Raw genomic sequence first — 18958 nt, forward strand, 5'->3', positions numbered from 1 at the left:
GCTAAAAAGCAAAAACATAAACATGTGCAAGCGCGTCGCAGAGGTGCCGCGTATGATATATTTAAACAAGATGTGTGTGTGTGTGTGTGTGTGTGCGTCGCGTAGCTGCCGAGCGCCCTGACAGCTCCTCGTTTGGGGCGTCTGTTAAGGAAAATATTATGAGCAACATTTTTCCCCTATTTCTCTAATTCTGAAGCTACGCTCCCAAACTGCTGACCTTCCTCTCCCCTCCCCGCCGCCAGCCCCTCGGAAACCCAACACCCCTTGTGTGCACATTGCTTAAATCAACAGTATTTTTGAAAGTTAGTGAGGCAATCATGTTTGAGGCAAAGCAGTTGAGAAGAGCTCCCCCCCCTCCTCCTGCTCTTTCTCATTTGTCCTATATTCCCCAGGTCCCTCTCCTTGGCACAGAAAACTATACAGTACATGTCTTTGCTCGGCTCAGTGTGCGTTGTTTGAAATATCTCTCACTCGGAGCTGGTTTGATATTTATTAAAAAGAAACATTTTCAGTGCAATCCGGCATAATCCTCCAGGGTGGGATGAGCATAAAAAAAAATTTATTGCTTCAATATATTAACGTCGTCCAGATGCGCTGATCATAAACAGAACTTTACCGTCTGTTTTTGAAATTCGGTCGTGCCTCGTGTGTATTTACGAGGGTCTGAGTTAACTGTCTGGTCACTCACTTCTCCTCTGACACTGAAAACTGTGCAAGAGAAGAAGCGAGGACGGAAGGATTCAAAAAGCAGTAAACATGCTAAAAATCCAACCCCTGCACTGTGAGATAATATCTTTGAAAACACTCGGCCCCGCTCGCTTGATTGGGCTGGGTCACCAAACGAGCACGCGGCATGATGTCATTGTTTCCACAACTTGAACCACTTTCTCGCTCGCTCTTTAAACATGAAATCAGATTAGATGAAATATGCATACGCCAATATCATCCCATGACAGGCCCGTCTGTTAATGTAATAGGCGAATTGCTTGCTAAGCTCATGTTTTCCCGTCTCCTCTGCAGATTTGTGTTAACCGCCAGCCCATGAATTTTTCATCGTCCATATGTCACGGTATACAGGGGCCATAGAGCAGGAATTTAGAGGAGAAAAGAGCACATGCTGGAGCTGTATAGTCAGATTTCATAAGCAGGACGTGGACGCTATAAAACAATATAGCGAACATCTGGTGAAAATCCACTTATGGTTCACTTTCATGTCCTTACATGTGGGTAAGATGATGCTTTTTACAAGAAGTGAAGGAAGCATATTTTACACTATATGCTTTTATACGTCGTATAACTCAACGTGCTCTGCTCGACGACTCGCCTGAGCACACGGTGATTTACTGCTCTACCTGGTTATGCACAGGCAGAATTAACACATCGGGGCTGTTTTAACTAAACGTGCTCTTTTCCACTGACTTCAGCCGCATTAGCCTGACTTCCTGTTTGCTATTATGTCATCAGCAATACACCAACTTTGCACATATTATCAGTTTTTAGCAAACACAGCGGAGAGATAAAACAAAGCATCTGTGGTTTGGCGGGAAGCTTATCAGAGGTCCGGACCCGTTATTGCCTCCGACAAGGATTGTTTGTTAGTTTGCAGGATTTCCGCAAGAAACTACATGACCAATTTCCATGAAATTTTGTGCAAAGGTGGGACGTGACCCAACAAAGATCCCTATAGATTTTGGCCCGGATCAGCAAATGTTTTTCTTTCACTTTAAAATTGTGAGATAAGGTGTGAGCGTGTGAGATTTAGTGCATATCCAAATAAAAATCCGGATCTATTGAATTTAAATGTGGTTTCCTAAGGGGACTGTAAGTGGATCTTAGTGCGAAGTTTCCCTCAGAAAACAAAACCAGAGGAAGACATTCCCAGATATGCTCTTCCTTCAGTTAATAGAATCATATCAGTGACTTTTTGTCTTATTTAAAGCAAATCCTGTATAATTTCCACTGAGCAGTGTCCTCTGACAGTCCAGCTCGCTACATCCAGATCAGATAAGAGAGGAATTAATCAAAAAAAACGTTGATACACTCAAACTTAGTCCCCTTCAATTATTATAACCATGTGCTCAGAGCGACGGGCTGATAGTGAGTCACTTTCTCACTTTCTCTTGGCCTGAGTTTCACCTCTCAGGTTACATACAGGCCTCCTGACCCACCGGAGGATGTGGCTGCATCCTGAGAGAAAAGACAGTTACTCTGCAAAGCTCAGAAAACATATATTGCATCCTCCTCTGCATGTTTACGTGTTTAAAAAACAAACAAAAAAACAATCTCCTTAAAAGTCCATGGGTTGAACATCAATTAAATATTAAATATGCAGCAGTAACAGATGGTGCTCTTTTTTAATGATGATTTACATAAATACTTTATCTCTCATAAAGTAAACATGTGAATTTAGGTAGGGTTATTGTATTAATTAAACTGAGAAGGTATTTATGCAGCATTTAAATGTTGTTCTCCTATTAATTTGGTACAAAAGGACATAAATAGATTGATATGATCATGTAAATTGCAGAACGTTGCTTTTTTTACTTTCATTTTCTGCTGAAAATCCAACCTTTCAATATTTTACAATGAATATTGCTACAATAAGTATGAAAATACTTCATATAGCTGTGAAACCTCTGTCCAGATTTAGTTTGGTACTTATCCTCGTTAAATCTATCCATACAATCAACTACATCAAAGGCAAAGTTGCATTGTCCTGTTTAACATAATGCAGCTCTTGAATGCCACGTTTCTCTGCGTCTGCAGACTTTCAAACAGTAAACATTGGAGTGTCCTTGAACACACCACCACAGACAGCTTTCTGGCTCCTGCCTGTGAAGGTACCACAGGATATTAACTTTGACAAAGGCGTTGAAGTGTAAATGACTGATATGACGTATATTAGGTTCAGTCAAATAGCACACAGAGGAACAAATATTTCTCCTGCATGTCCTAAACTTGTCCTGCGAAGTGAGTGATTAACTACTGCGTTTTGACAGTAACAATTAGTTTGACAGGTTATCTTGAGGCTCGGAGATAATAAGATAATAATAAGGTTTTTTTTTTATCTGGAGCAGTAATTTAAAACTCGCTGACCAGACTGAATTGACCTCATTCATAAGGTGTTTATTCCAGGAACACTCTCACTGAATGTGGAAGGACCACTAAAACCCAGATAATAAAGACACTGGAGCTTTGTATCTGTACGTGAGTCATATTTTCACAGAATCCCAGATGTGAGTTGTGTTACAACTCCTGAATGTCCCTGATAAAAATTACAGAACAGCATGTTGCAACCTGGAGTGAACACGTCTGACTCATCAGTGTAACTGTAGATGCTGTTTACAAAGTCTGTCTGTGCCGGCGAGGCTGGCGGAGGAACAGGCTCATGAATGCAGCCTTGTAGCGGCTGCGTTAAATGTCAGACATCTTTCTCATGTGTGCAGGTTCAGGCTCGTTGCCGGCTGTTGTCTCTGAAAAGAGCTTTTGTAGCTTAAGTGACGTCAAAACTGGTTGTTGCGCCGCTGATGTCTGACAGAAACAAAGTGAGGATTACGCTGAACGTGATGACTTTGATTGATGTCTCAGTTTTTTCCCAGCTAAATATGACGCTGATATTTCTTTGGAAACATTAGAGTTTAGAATTCCTCTAAATCACAGAGGGGGCAATTTTATATGTCTCACATCCGTTCCCAGTTGACTGTTGGCTCGAAAGCTTTGAGCACAGCCACACAGCATCCCAAAAACAAGTTTGGAAAATAAAAATTTACGAACAATTAACAAATTGTCATATTTATTATAAGTATTGTTAGTGAGTGACAAGTTTATTAAAAATAAAAAAAGATGAGTGACAGGACAGGGCCACTTCTAGGGCCTTTTCAGTGTGGGCCAGTGCCCCCCTGGCCCCACCCCTGGATCTGCCCCTGGAAACAAGTGTAACTCTCTTCTTTGTTGGGGGAGTTTGCATTAACTTCTAAAGAACAGGAGACGGAGCCTGTTGTGCTTCTGGAAATCATTCGATTTTTTTTTAATGTGGAATCGGCTCCAAAAATACAGTAAATTAGCATAAAAACAAGGAAAAATAAACAAGAGCTGAAAGATAAAAGTATCCATTGGCCTATTTTGTTATGGGAATGATGATTATTTATAATCAGCGCGGCTTAGCGGCGTGCAGCTTTTCAGAATGATAAAGTCCCTGTGATTGGGCTCATTGGCCGACTCAATCCCATCAAGTGTAACTAGAGCGTGATCTATTAGAATACATATGTTTTATTGATGTATGGGCCTCGTGTTTATCCTGGCATTCATTTATTTATAGGACGATGCTGTGATTTTTTTTCTTCTCCTGCAGTAATGAATAGGATAAGCCTTGAAGCTTATCCACTGCTCCCTTTCATCTCTCCCTCTCTCCCCCATCCCCTCCCTCCCTCCCTCCACCTCTCTCTCTCTCCTCTCTCAGTCTCTCTCTCTCTCTCTCTCTCTCTCTCTCTCTCTCTCTCTCTCTCTCTCTCTCTCCCTCCACAAGCCAAATTGAAATACTGTATTTTTTAAAGCCGCGGTCCTGCTGAGTTGTTGCTGCAGTCTGTCAGTATCAATGATGTGGAAGTGTTTGAAGGTTATGCTGTTATTTTTTTTTTTTTTGTGTGTGTTTTCTGTTAAATGAAATCCTCCACATTATATAACTTTGACTCTGTTTTACATTCGGCACTCTCGGAACAACAGGGTGTGTACGTAATTGGGACAGTCCCCCTGCGTGCTCTCTACATTTCTTTGGAAAATGGGATTTATTTTTTAATTTCCTCTCTCCCGGAACAATGGCCACGGAAGAAAATACCACTTGCAAACACTTGGCTACAGGCAAAACAACTGAAGTGACATGTTCACTTGTCAGATATTTACAGCTTTTGTTGTGCAGCAGCGTATTTGTTTTCTCCCGACAGCTGCGAGTTATTGCAGATTAATTACACGGAAAAGTATAAACATATTTTGCCTCATTGGCTCAACACCGAGTGTTCCTCTTTTTTTATTGTACAATTACACCATGTATGTGTGTTGAGCTGGATAGTGGGTGAAGTCATTAAGCCCTCAGGGGTCAGAGGTCGCCGCATTCCTCAGTGTGTGTGTCAGTCAGTGGATCTGGGTTAAGATTAAACCCAGCCATGTCTCGAATGTGATGTGTGTTAATAAGTACTTAACCGGCGACGCTACCATCATGAGGCGATCACATGAGGTGGACAGAACAAAGACTGCGAGGGAAGGAAAGGAACGAGCGAAGAAAACAACTTTAAAAAGGCGATGATTTGCTTCCTATAATCACGGCTTATTTTGACTATAAATTAAGTTTGTGAAATTTGTCTTGTAAAACACGGCACAGTGTGACGGCGTACCATAATTTCCTATTTACTTTGCAAATGGGGAGCCGGAGTCGACAGCCTTTATGAGTTGGCGCAGTGGTGAAGTACACACATTCACACCACTGTCGAAACACACACCCCGATGAATCCGATGAAAACGATTTCATAATCCGTCGCAATAATAAACTTCTTTGAACAGTTTAATTGGCTCTTCCTGGAACGGCACGGCTCCGCTTCATTTGATCTGATGAAAGAGTAATGTTGCTTCTCCCCAGGGGGAGCATGCACAACGGCGCACAAATAATGAATTAAGAACACTACCCTTTTTTTCTTTCCAAATGACTGCCATAATAAAGCAGAAAAATTCATACCGCACTTACATCAGTTTCTCCCTAAATTGCTTTCATGTTTACTTGCTTGTGTGTTTAATTTTCAGAGGCTGTTTTTAAGTGAAAATAATCCTGATTCCTGGAAGGGCAATGGATTGAGGTCACTTGGTAATTGATTGTCATCTGAACGAGCTGCTGTCGTTAGAAGCGTTTTGTAAAAGGTTCCAGAAACGTCGCTCATGTGTAATTACGAGAGGAGAGAAATCCACTGAGCTCTGGTTGAACACGCCTGTAGTTTAAATAGCCTTTAAAGTTAAAACTAAAATGTGAATTTATAGGCATGTGGTGGATCTGAGAGGGGGGGGGGACTATAGAAGGCTTTGCATAAAAGGACAAATGCACGTGTTAAATTGAAGCTGACAAAGTCTTGATGGTTTGGGAGAACGTCCTGTTTCCTGGGCTGAGGAGTATTAACAGTGACAGTCTGAATGGAGAGTCTGTGTACAGCAACAGTATGGTCACAGAAATGAGCTCATTACTGGCAAGTACATCACGTATGTGCACACAGACACTCAGTGAAACACATTTATCTTAATATTGCTGCGGTGATAATATTCCATTTACATATGTAAATTGTAACCCCTGACGTGCTCGATCCTGAAGGCAGAGGAAATCAGTGTGAAACCCAAACCATAACCTCAACCAGAATTATCCTCAGTTCTATGCCTGAAAAAATCTCTTTCCCTAGTATGGCTTGGCAGGAGGACTATAACACACACACACACACACACACACACACACACACACACACACACACACACGCGCACATTTTAGAAAAAACGCTCCTGGCTTAAAGAAGCTAAAAGAACGATTTACACGATTTTGTAAGTGTGAGATAAAAATATGAGCGAGTATTTTTAATGTCCTGGTAAACACACGCTTGCTGGGATGTGGGCTTGTCTCCATGGCAACGCCAGTCAGAGCGTGCCCAGCCTAGCGTTTTGACAGGTTCCCCTGATGATGATTGATAATTACTACCTGACTTGTTGTCCCCGTCTCCACAAACATATGGCGCGAGCTGGCCTCCGTCATATATTTGACAAAATGTTCCCTTTTCTGATAATAGCTTTTTAATGTTGCGTTTTGTTGTGCATGGATAGCAATCATACCCCCCCCCCATGCACACACACACACACACACACACACACACACACACACACACACACACACACACACACACACACACACACACACACACACACCCCTCCCACCCCTTTGTAATTACATTTACTGCTGTTCACATAGTTATTACAGAAAGGAAAGAGAAACAGACAGGAGAAGCCGAGGAGTGGGAGAAAGTCAAAAAGAGGCGGAGGGAGAATTGATTTCACTTTGAGTTGATGTATTTTCTCCCACCGCTGCCGGATTCAAATGTTTTCATACGAATTGTCAGGATTATCACAAAGAGGCAGCATTTCTCTTCTGACAGCATAGTCACCTATTAGAATATAAACAGCAGATAATGGCCACGGTGGCGGGCTGTCTCATAAAATCGCTCTTTATTCCATATCTGTGCATGCAGCGTTTTATTATGCAATGTGTTTGCATGCAAAAAGCTCATATTTGGATGCAATTGGAAGCAATCTTGTCGTATTCACAGAGGCTATAGAGGAGGACATCAATCTATAAACAGTGTTTATCTACTGCGCACCGTCCTGGATCTTATTACCTGAGATTTCAGACCCAACAAGCACTTTAAACCTCCACTTAGTTCAAGTACATGGTTGAGATGCTTAATATCCCTCTCAAGGTTTCAACGCCAACATATCACGACTCCTGTTTTTTCTCTAATTATAAAAAATGTGCTAATTTGTTTCTCAGAATGTGGAGGATCAGATCTTTTTTTATATTTTTCTATTTACATTCATATTAGCCGCAGTAGGCGCTTCAAGGAACAGGGACATTATCAGCAACACTGTCTCACTCATCACGTCTTGGCCTCTGAAGTTAAATCAAATCAAATGAACTCGTTAGCCCCGACAGCTTGATCTAACATGTCCGTGGTTCCGAGATTGGCAGGAGGACTAGTTCGCCCCCATCCCCATTGGTTAATATGATGCGTGGCGCACCTGCAGTATCTTAGAACGTGCTGCACTCCACGGAAACTGAAGTCATTTCTAATAGTGTGTGATTGAGGTCTGCCACAGGCTACAGCAACAGACAGGCTCTGTGAAGGAGATAATGATGCATGCACACACAGCTGTCAGTCAGCCAGCTGAGGGGGAATCGTCTTTTGAGGAAAATAAAAACAGACTGCAGTCGATATAATGCAGCAGTATTTGTATGGGAAATGATGGGTTTGGGAAATGGGGTGTTAGAGCTGTCGCGACGAGGAGAGGTGATGTGGGGAGAATCTCCCCCAGACCAGAAACCCTCACGTGGATTCCTGTCTTCTGCAGTTTTACTATATTTGTACATTCACACCGAAGTGTTTAATAGATAGAGAACAGGTTTGGACGCAGGATATGTGCATCTAATATTACAAAATGTCATATAATGTCTCTAGTAGAAAGTAAGTCCAGTGAAAACCTGCTGCGCTAGTCAATATTATTTTTTTTGCACCATATTACCGACATTCATAGATGTCTGCCTCGTCCAATTTTACTTGGAGCGCAGTTTTTCTTCTTGTGTGTTGGACGGATAGTTGATGTTGACTTTATCGCCACCTACTGACCCGGCATGAGCGTTTGTTGTCTTTTTTTGTGTGGTCGCCTGTACGGAGATATTCTGTAAAACGAAGATCACGTAGACTTTTTATTTTTTATTTGGGAAAATGTCTTTAGTCCTGAACAAATTTTGAGAAACTTTGTTCAAGAAATGAAAAGCAAATAAATAAATATATATATGTGTTAATCTGGTGTGACCCTTGAATCAGAGGGAAGTCAAGGTGTCGTGTGGTTAGAGAGACGTGTTTACACGAAGCTGTTGAGGACCGATGGATGAGGCGGCTGCACCTCAGGGGGACTGTGTGTTGTTCGAGCCCCTTTTAGTTACAAGCCGGACTAATCCCTGCCTTTTATTCAGGCTCATGCTCTAATAGCCTTGTATTACAGTGATGTTCAGTGTGGCAGTCGTCAGGACAGGACTTCCTGATACATGTGCTGTCTCCAGACAAACTCCCCTGTTCACAGACGTTCTGTTACTACCTCCTTCTCTCCTTCGGTGGTCTTTGGTTGTTGGCCTGGCAGAATGTGGTTGTTTGTATTAACAGTAACTGGGTATCTATTGTGGAGCTATACGTGTTTCTCATTAAATTCAGAATAGCTCTGCGCCACGGAGGAATACAAATATCTTCTTATATTCCCGTTGCATTCAAAACAGGCATGAAAATGACACCAGCCATGGAAATATTTTTCCGTTTTTATTGATGTCAAATCCCCCTGAGACTGATCTAATAAAAATCTGTGTATCTTTACTTTCAGCTGTGAAATGTTTTTGCAGTTTATCAATGATGATCTCTCGCTGTATAATTATGAGAAATTAATTAACACTTGTATCATCTATCAACCTACGGAGGTTTTGATGATTAATAAAAACAATGCACTCTGTCCGCCTACACACTCTGTCTCACTCCGTGGGTGCGTTGTGTAATTTCTGATGATTGCAGCGATGAGAGATGCTTGAAGTATCATTGTTCATTAATTATTTTTTTTCTTTCCTGTACGGCCAGTGTGTCTCAGATGACTCCTGTGCAGAAACGTGCCTGGAGCGCAGGAGCAGAGGAATAACTCTGCTGTCAGATGTGACACAGTGAGAATTATGAGCACATCAAAAATGCCTGGTATCAGGACGTGGAATTCAGCGGTGGCTACCGTCAGCAACAAAATGATGGAGCGCAGGGGAGCGCCTCATATACTCACTGTTTTACATATCGAACACCGACAGACTAGTTCCCGTTTCAGATGCCACGGCGGCACAGGGAAGTCAGTGACAGTTTGACCAGAGAGGGGAAAAAAAGCTATAAATTTCCACACATTTAAAATAACCCAGATACGAACAAGACAAACCCTGTGAGCTGCTCGATAATCACAAATGTGGCCTAAATGCAAAATAATACATCAAATTAAACCACAAATTAAAACTAGAAAGTCACTGAGTAGAGCTGCACCGAATTTCACACACTCATCGATGTCAGTCCCTAAATATGCCTGATTTATTTTCCCCACATCAAGACCCATGAATTATTCCCTGGGAATATTGTTAAAAAACAAATCCTGAATCCACGTCCTGATTCGGACCTTCTCTGACCCCGATCACATCCCTCCACCAAACTTTAGTGCTAATCTGTTTAGTTGTTTTTGCGTAATCCTGTTCACAAACAAACCAACCAACCAAAAAGGACAAATAGACAGGGGGTGAAAACATAACCTCTTTTGTGGAGTTAAAAAAAACATGAAAGGATGATGTGTAAAGGAAGAAAAACAGTTTTTCAACTTATTCTCTTTCACATTAGCCACCACCGTAACTATATCGTGACTCTGGCATATCACCGGAGAACACTGCGTCCTGGTCTCCGAGTCCCTTCCAAAGTAAACACAAGACATAAGCTTCCTGATTTCACTTTGCTTGCTAACCTGCCTCAGAATCTACTTAGGCGGTGAAAACTAATGTTTATGTAAAATCGAAGGTTATTTGAAAAGCCTTAGGAGGCTCCGCTGCTCTGCGTGATAAACGCTCTCGAGTTGCGTTGACTGGAAACAGGTCAACGCAATGAACTCCTTTCTGCTCCAGCTGGACAGGGAGAGGACGCTGATAAGAGAGAAAAAGGTCTCGTGAATATGCTCTCGTGCTCAGTTTTAGTTTGAAAACTCCCAGGCTGCGTTTACGATGACATAGACACTCACAACCACGAGCTGAGATGTAGGTTCGTCAGGCTTCTATCACGTGACCCCCTTACGGAAGAATCCAAATCCTGTTTAAACCTGCAAGTGCGTGCCCCATGTACGTGAGTGGTCATGTGACATGCGTTTTCAGGAGTGTTAGCATGGACGGGGATTAAAACCGACACTGACAGACACATACCAGTATGGATATAGAAGCATCGGCTCAGACATGGACACAGAAACTTTTTTTTTTCCTAAAACGTGGCCAGAAATATTCGCTCAATGAGCAGAAATAGTTGAAGTGGCTTCAACCTCTGGGATCCGTGATGAGCGGTGCAGACGCAGTGTCGCCCGTCGCTGCTGCAGACGAATCACTCATCGCTTGTATTTTTATATTCTCCACGGTCCTGTCGGTCCCTCGCCTCCCCCTGACTCGTCCCTGCGCCGCCAGTCCAGAGTTAAAATGTTCCACCAAAGTGTAATATCACCTCACTGATCACACGTTTGATGCTCCGCTGCTCCACAGACGAAAGCCTGTGTCTCAGGAGTTGGATCAGAGGGCGTTTTCTAAAAGGATTTACTATGTTTAATTCATTAGTTATCAGGTTTGTATTTACTTCTCTTCTGACAGGTGCTATTTTCCCTTCATATAAATCGTATTTAAAAACTCATGAATCATAATTTTTTTTTAATTCTATCTTATTTCATTCAGTTTATTTCTAATTTGAGTCACAAAACTCAGCTTCTGCTTTCCGTCGCCGCAGTTCCTCTTTTCATCAGAAATATTAAGACGTGAAAATGCATCTGCTGCGTGTCACTTGAAAAAACTGTCTGTCACAGCGTTTTGTGTTTTACGAGCGGCTGTAAATTTCCAACGCACCACTGTAACCCTGTACGTTAGACTCAAGTGACCTCCTTTGTGTCTCTGTGTCTCTGTGTTTGTGTGTGTGTGTGTGTGTGTGTGTGTGTGTGTGTGTGTGTGTGTGTGTGTGTGTGTGTGTGTGTGTGTGGGCGTATTCACAGGTACAGTTTCATACACAGAGCTTAACCCAGGGGAGGATTTCTTCTCACCTGGGCAGAGACAAACTGTTTGTCCTGGAGCCGCGGTCACTGTGGTCTGGATGTTGTACAGATGACTTTACGCTGCGTTCGGCTCGAAAAAAGATCCTTTAATTCCTCGGCTCCCTCGTGTAACTCACAGAGGAGCGATTTGAAATTGACTGAGAGGATTTCTCCTGGAGTCACATTGATTATAACGGAGCTGAAATGTAACATGTCGATGCCTCCGTGCTACTTAGATGGTTTGCTGCGTGTTTTGCTCTAAACCTCTTTTTGTGGTCATTTTATTGGTTTATTTTGTCGTTGTAAGATGTCGGCATTCTTCCCTTCTGGGCACGTCACTGTTGCTCAAACTATTTCAATTTCGAAATCATTTGTTTACATAAAAGGTGAAGTAATATGAAGTTGCTGTGTATTGTGTGGTATTGTTTTCTGCCCTGGGGGAGATACTGTACCGTTCCTTGCATTGCAACACCAACGTTACCTTTGACTGTGAGGTAATGCTGATAATTGCCGAGTGGGTGTAGGGGCCCTTGGTGAATTTGCAACCAAGTGAGACAGCAAAATATGTCAAAACATGTTTTTCACCCACCACTGCTGGTTGTAGTCATGCGTCACTCGTCCTCCCCCTCTCTCACCTTTCGTGTTTGAACTTGGACCTCGTTACGCTGAGAGGAAGTCGAAGTTAAACTGTAGAATTAAGAGTTTGAGCGAAGACGTGAGTGGGAGTATTTTTTTTTTTCAAAGGAAACGAGGAGAGCAGATTCTTCCTCAGTCCGTCACAGTCTGTGTGAGATGTGACTATTTCACAACTGAGTCACAACGTTACACTTTTAGAGAAATGAACATTGAATTTTTTATATAACTGATAAAAAACGATGATGGAATTCAGCTGAAGTTGTTGCCATTAGTTACACTCCTTTGTGATATTATTCTAAAAAAAAATCTAAAGTACAAATTCTAAATATAACTCTGAAAGTGTTTCAGCTCGACATTTGGAAAAGCTCATGAAATTAATCGTCAACTTCTATTACAGCCATAATTTGACCAAAATGATTCAGTCATTCATTGGACTAGCGATAGCCATGTTAGCATGCTAACCTTTTCTAATTAGCACTAAACACTTATTGCAGCCGATGCTAATATGGTTCAGTGCACCAGCACACATGCATTATTGAAGGTATTCGGTCCTAAACAATATCATCAGTCATATTAAGACCCGATAATGGCGCTAGAAACTTTAATAAATTACAATTTGTCCTGAGAGAAATGTGAATGTGTGTCTGACCAAAGTTCACGAGTAAGTCTCCAATCAGATAGAAAACATGTGCATAACCACAGCGACCAGTAGTTTCTCTGCTTTTTGGAACCAGCCTTTTAAGGACACAATCATGAAGTGAACACATGTAGATACTGAGCTCTTTTTTTTTTTTTTCAGTCCATTTCGTGAGCGATATGAACCGAGGCGTCCATCAGTTGATTTCTCCAGTCGGCCTGATCCGCCTCTAGTTCCCAGCAGCCTCTCAATCAATCAGTCCATTTTGTTGTGGTTCCCTGTGGCTCTGCAGAACTGTCAGAACCCTTCCCGCGCTGTCTCTAATGACTTTTTCATTAACATTGACATCAACTGAATGGTAATGAAACAGAGGTATTAGGGCTGTATTTAATTGAATCTGAAGGAGGGGGGATTATTACACATGACTGTGTTGTAAAGCTGTAAAGAGCTGAGAGCGTTTGGCTGCATCCGGATGATCAAGTTGTCAGAATGTGGGGTCCCACTGCTGATGTCATCCTGACTTCCATAGCACTGGGTTGTGCTCTGTGACAGACATGATGGATTCCAACCCCATGGAATACAGCTTACCTGTGTGTGTGTGTGTGGGGGGGTGTATAGCTATATGTGTATATATATATATATATATATATATATATGTATATATGCACATATGTGTGTGTTTATGTCTGTATGTATGTATATATAAATGTACACATGTGTGTGTATGTTTATATATGTGTGTGTGTATGTATAGTGTACCATGAGCTGTGACTGTTATTTGTGTGTGTGTGCGTGCATGTATGTGTGTGCGTGTGCTTTCTGGGGTTTGTGAAGGACCAGTCACAAGAGTCCTCTGGTCACCTCAAGGCAGATTTCAAAGTCATGACACAGACCCATATAAGCAGAAAACCACAGAGAAAGAAGTCACTCAATGGGAAGTAAATGAGTAAAGGAACCGAGGAGCTTGTTCAGCAGCCATTTTTGGTGTATGACTAGAATGCCCATTTTTGGCTCTTTGAGGGAAGTATCATGTCTACTTAAATGATCTGTTTCTTTTCTAGTACACTGACAAAAACACTTAATGCCCACAGGGAGATAAAAATATCACATATCCCAGGGTGCTATAAAATCACCATCTTGTGATGTTGGCTTAGTTTTTTTTTATGGACTATAAATGTCTATTTTTCCATTCTAGAAAATCAATCTTCACAGAGTCAGTCTGTGTTTGATTTTCTTTGTGTTATTCTAAAGCTGGAGCACTCCTCCCTTATGCAACTCTGCCAAACAGCGAGCGGAGCACAAGGTCTGCACAACTTCTGCAGCACAGAGAGAGACTGTCTGCACTTGACCTTGTGCGCCTGTTTGTGCATGTTTACAAAAATACCCGAATGCATCGTTTGACCCCAGTTTCCAGCAACATCCACCTGGGTTGTTTAACAGCTCTCAGGTTGTGCTTCATCAATAAGTCAGTTCATTTAAACTCGCTGGCTGTCGTCTCATCATGTGCTATGCAGCAGGGGTTTTTGGCTGTAATTGCAGCAAACAGCGTTTTCCTATGCAGCAGTATTTGACCCGAGGAAAAATGTAAACAGACAGGCAGGTTATGTAACTCAGTGTAGGGTGTCACAGGGTTAGAGATGGGACTAAAAACAGAGCTGCACCGAGAGAGTGACCTCACCCCGCTTGTTTAACCCGGCGTCACATGTTAGAAACTAAATCGACAAGTCAAACCTATAAGCATTTATCATGTGTCACATAATGTTTGTGTTGTATACGACTGCATGTGTTTTCAATGCACTGTACAATGGCATGTAGTTAGTTTTTCCTCAACATTTGTTTTAGTTTAGGTAGATTTATGGGTTGTATTTTAAGTTAATTACACATTTATATGTGAGTTTGTACAAAAGGGAAAATGAGCCGAGGCTATAAAGGTTATGATATGTGGTTTTATCTATTCGATGAATATTTAGTGCTTGTGTATCTGCCCCGGTCTTAAAATTCAACTCAAGTATAAATAAATCATGTGGTTTATGTAATTTCTCAGCATTAATGAGTAATTGGCAGAATAAAAGCGACAGAGTGAGAAAACACTGAGGGAGGAAACACACCCAGAGCTTTCTAAGTAAAGATTAGAGCATTGAAAACTAGTTCTTTATGTGTGTGTGTGTGTGTGTGTGTGTGTGTGTGTGTGCGTGTGCGTGTGCGCTAAAGGGAAGACAAATGCCCTTGGAATTTTCCCTGCCCTGTTCCTCCGCAGCGTAGCGGTTGTGAAAACAACAACGTGGAGTGATAGGTTGCTGAGTTTTGATCATTTCACCCATTTTAATGACTTGCCTCTTAGTTTTATTCAACTCAGTTGTTATTGTTACATTTCTTTTTTTTAATTTTTTTTATGCGAATTCGATCCGACAAAAATAATCACAGTCCTTTTGGCAGAGAACAACCTTGGATGTGATTTAATTGTCATTGCAGTTGGAAGGAAAAGAACGTTGACGCTGTGAATACGTGACTGAACTTGGATTATTTGAAGTTTCTCTTTCACTCTCTCTCTCCTTTGAGCTTATCTGTGTTTGTGTTGCTGCGTGGAGGCGAGGCACTTTGCCAAGTAGTTACATTACTGTCGCGGGTTGACATAAACGTGGGTGTACAAAGGACTTGGAGGGCTTAAATTCTTTATTGTGTGTGTAATGTGAACTGAGCAATTATATCTGCCAGCCTTTCAAACAAAGAGCTCCTATCAGGCAGATTCATGTGTTTTTAATTAACAGCGTTCAGCTTTAAGACATGAGCGGGCTCTAACCAGAGACAGAGCAAAAAATAGATGCATGATGATCAGAACGTCTGAGGTGCTACAGCGTAATGTAATTCTTTATTTCACTGATGACTGAGGACGACTGTGGAAAAACAAGACAAAACACTGCTGTATTATACATGTTGTTGTGGTGAAAAACACATAAAAGCTCTGAGTTTTGCCGCATCTGTGTCGAATATTTGTCTTAGCAGGGACTGTTTGCTTAAAATTTATTCCCTTTAGTGGGTTTGTGGGTTAACCAGCGTCTGTCATTTACTGTATTATACTAACTGCTTGACTGTTCCGACGCCCTCGTGTGAAATCTTAAAAATACATCTGTCTGAATTTGAATGTTGTTTCTCTTCGAGGGTGAGAGGGAACTTGAGGATCGTGTTTACTCGCACATTGGAGCAATTTGGTGGCCTGCTACCCCATCCAACTAATCCAGTTTAAAAATAATTAGCTACAGGCGAGCAGGCCTGTGAAATTCCTTTCTCTGATTGTAAATGTTCCTGTCAGAGACGAGTCAGTGTTCCCAGAGGGGAAATGCATTCTTGGTCGTAAAAGTTTTCACATGTCTTTTTTTATATTCTTCCTTTCAAATGAAATAGATGAAGAGGAAAATATTAAACTTAACCAAATGCTGGCAGCAAAGAGGTGGAAATAGGAAAGGCACAGTGCTGCATCAGCACCAGTCCTCCTCCACCTAAATGGATCAATCTCATCGCCGACGTTTCCTTTCCCCCTCAGCTCCCAACCTCAAAGGGCGACCTCGGAAGAAGAAACTGTCCATTTCTCAGAGGAGGGACTCCCAGGGTCAGGCTCAGGGTCAAGGGTCGTCAGGGTCAACCCAGGGATCAGCGGCAGTGGCAGCACAGGACCCCTGCAGCCCTGAGAGCAAAATTACAACCAAGGTAAGATCAGGCGATAAGAAATGTACATGAGGAAATGTAAAGTGACAGAAAATAACAAGAGATCCCTGAGGGGGGGAATTCACATGTTACAGCAGCTCACAGACAAACTGAGAGGTCATAAAAGAGAGCAAGTGTTCTTTGAATTATATAAATTAAGAAATAAGAGATAAAAGAAAATGGATTAACATACTATACTGAAAATAATACATACATAAATGTGTGTGTATATATTAAGATAAGATAAACTTGATTGATCCATGAGGTTTGATGTGAGAACATATAAAAGTATGAAATAGCATATAGTAGAACATTTAAAATAAAATGAAAATATAGAACATTTGCACATACAATAACCCGTCACTACAGACAGAAATATTATCTGCAGAAAACACAAATATATAAGTTTATAGAAGTGAATTATGCAAATACTGTTTCAGCAGAAGTTCATCACAAATGGTATAACTCATATAAACATATAATTCAGGGAAATAAAGTACATGATATGAAACATATTGTACAGTAAACAGTGAAGTCTCCTGTCGTACAGTAGTTGTACAGTTATCAGATCTTAACTCATGTTTACAGCAAACTGCTTTAAAGTTTATCAGTCACACAACAAGGGTGACAGCATTTAAACTGCTGATTCACTCAGAGACAGAACCGTGTGATTACATTCTGTAGAGTACATGTAGTGCATGTGACTGTGAAGGCAACACACACACACACACATATACTCTACACTACTGGATGACATAGTTGACAGATACAACGATTGTGGTTACTAGGTCAAATGAGTTAGTGATGAATTTCATTATTGATTAATCTACAGATTATTTTCTTGATTCATTAATCGTTTGGTCCATATTCTGTCAGAATACGGTGTAAAATGTTTCATGAAATCCAAAACAATGTCCTCAAATCCCCTTTTTTTGTGCAGCCATTGGTTGAAAATATTAAACATTATTCCATTTATCATCACATAAGAGTAATTACAAGCTGGAAGTGGTGTCTTTTAAAAACAGTTTAAGTGATTTAAAGGTTTTGCCAAATTATTTTCTCACTTCTTTTTTGTGGGTAGATTGAATGACTAATCGCTGCAGCGCCGCACCGACATAATTTGCTTTCATCTGACTAATTTATTCTGTGAGGATGTCATTGTTATTCAACATCAGCCTCGGTGTCTCGAAGTCTTTTCTCTTCCTCCAACCACAATAATAGACATTTTAACATGTACAGCATCTCCCACAGGGGGACGAAAACATGTTTTTACGGTTTTTCCACTGGATTTTCCAAAAACAAGAGGCAGCATAATGAACACAGACGACTCAAATATCTTCTGTAAAAAATGGAAATCTAATTCACCCCGCATTGGCAGACTTTTGTCATATTTTATTAAAGAAATCAATGATTTTCAGTGGAATATTTACACTTTGTATTATTGATTCTGCTGCTTTTTATCCAGCGCCTCTCCCACATTGGTTGTAATATTCAAAGTGGAGGAAATAACCTCCTCTGAAAGCCCATTCCGTACTTGTTGTTCCAATGACCTTGAAGCAGTTAAATCAATATTAGCAATTCTCTCTTGAAGCTGCAGTCAAACTAATCTGCTCCTAATCTCTGATGACAAGAGGAGCTGCTCCATTGATAATCAATGAGAGGCTGCGCCTGGTGCCTGTAAGAATATTTGTTTGTGCTTGAACCCGGACACGTCTCATCCAGAGCGCCTGACATCATCTGAATAACACTCTCTGCTCAGGATTCAATTCTTCTTCTGCAACCTCATCCGCCTAACTCCTCACACTCTCTGTCTGCAGGTCAAACACAACTGCAAAACGGTACCCAACGGAAAACTAACACCAGCAGCCAAATACAAGGCCAACGGCCTCAGCAAGAGGTCCTCCGCAGAGGAGAAGGAGAGGGAGAAGGAGAAAGAAAAGGAGGAGAGAAGCGAGAGGGAGGAGAACAAAGAGGAGGAAACATCAGAGGAGAGTCGAGCGGAGGAGCAGACTTTCTTAGTATCACTGTACAAGTACATGAAAGACAGAGACACGCCCATAGAGAGGATTCCCTTCCTCGGCTTCAAACAGAGTGAGTAGAGTTCTTATTCCCTCACTGGCAATGTTTAAGCAAGGGCGCACTCCAGCTTACACTCACTAGTCTCTTAGTAAAGTTTGTGTGGATTTATTTTACTTGGTTTATTTTGGAGATTTAGCTCTTGTCTACACTACTGCAGATATTTTTCTGAGCTGATATTTTCACCATTGTTTAAAAAAAAAAAAAATCCCCATGAGTACAAACGCTCAAACAAACATAAATTATATGATGATAACGATCTTTCATATTATTATTATT

The 18958-nt window shown here is 41.3% G+C and overlaps 1 protein-coding gene across 1 annotated transcript in view; it reads left to right on the plus strand.

Moving 5' to 3' along the window:
• arid5b (AT-rich interaction domain 5B) overlaps positions 1–18958 on the plus strand; it is a 78935-nt gene that overhangs the window by 39533 nt on the left and 20444 nt on the right. Inside the window, exons 5-6 of the mRNA XM_035171952.2 lie at positions 16443–16606; positions 18421–18694. Coding sequence (XP_035027843.2) covers positions 16443–16606; positions 18421–18694 — 438 coding nt within the window. The remainder of the gene's footprint in view (positions 1–16442; positions 16607–18420; positions 18695–18958) is intronic.

This window comes from Hippoglossus stenolepis, chromosome 12 (assembly GCF_022539355.2).
Source record: "Hippoglossus stenolepis isolate QCI-W04-F060 chromosome 12, HSTE1.2, whole genome shotgun sequence".
NCBI classification, from domain to species: Eukaryota; Metazoa; Chordata; class Actinopteri; order Pleuronectiformes; family Pleuronectidae; genus Hippoglossus; species Hippoglossus stenolepis.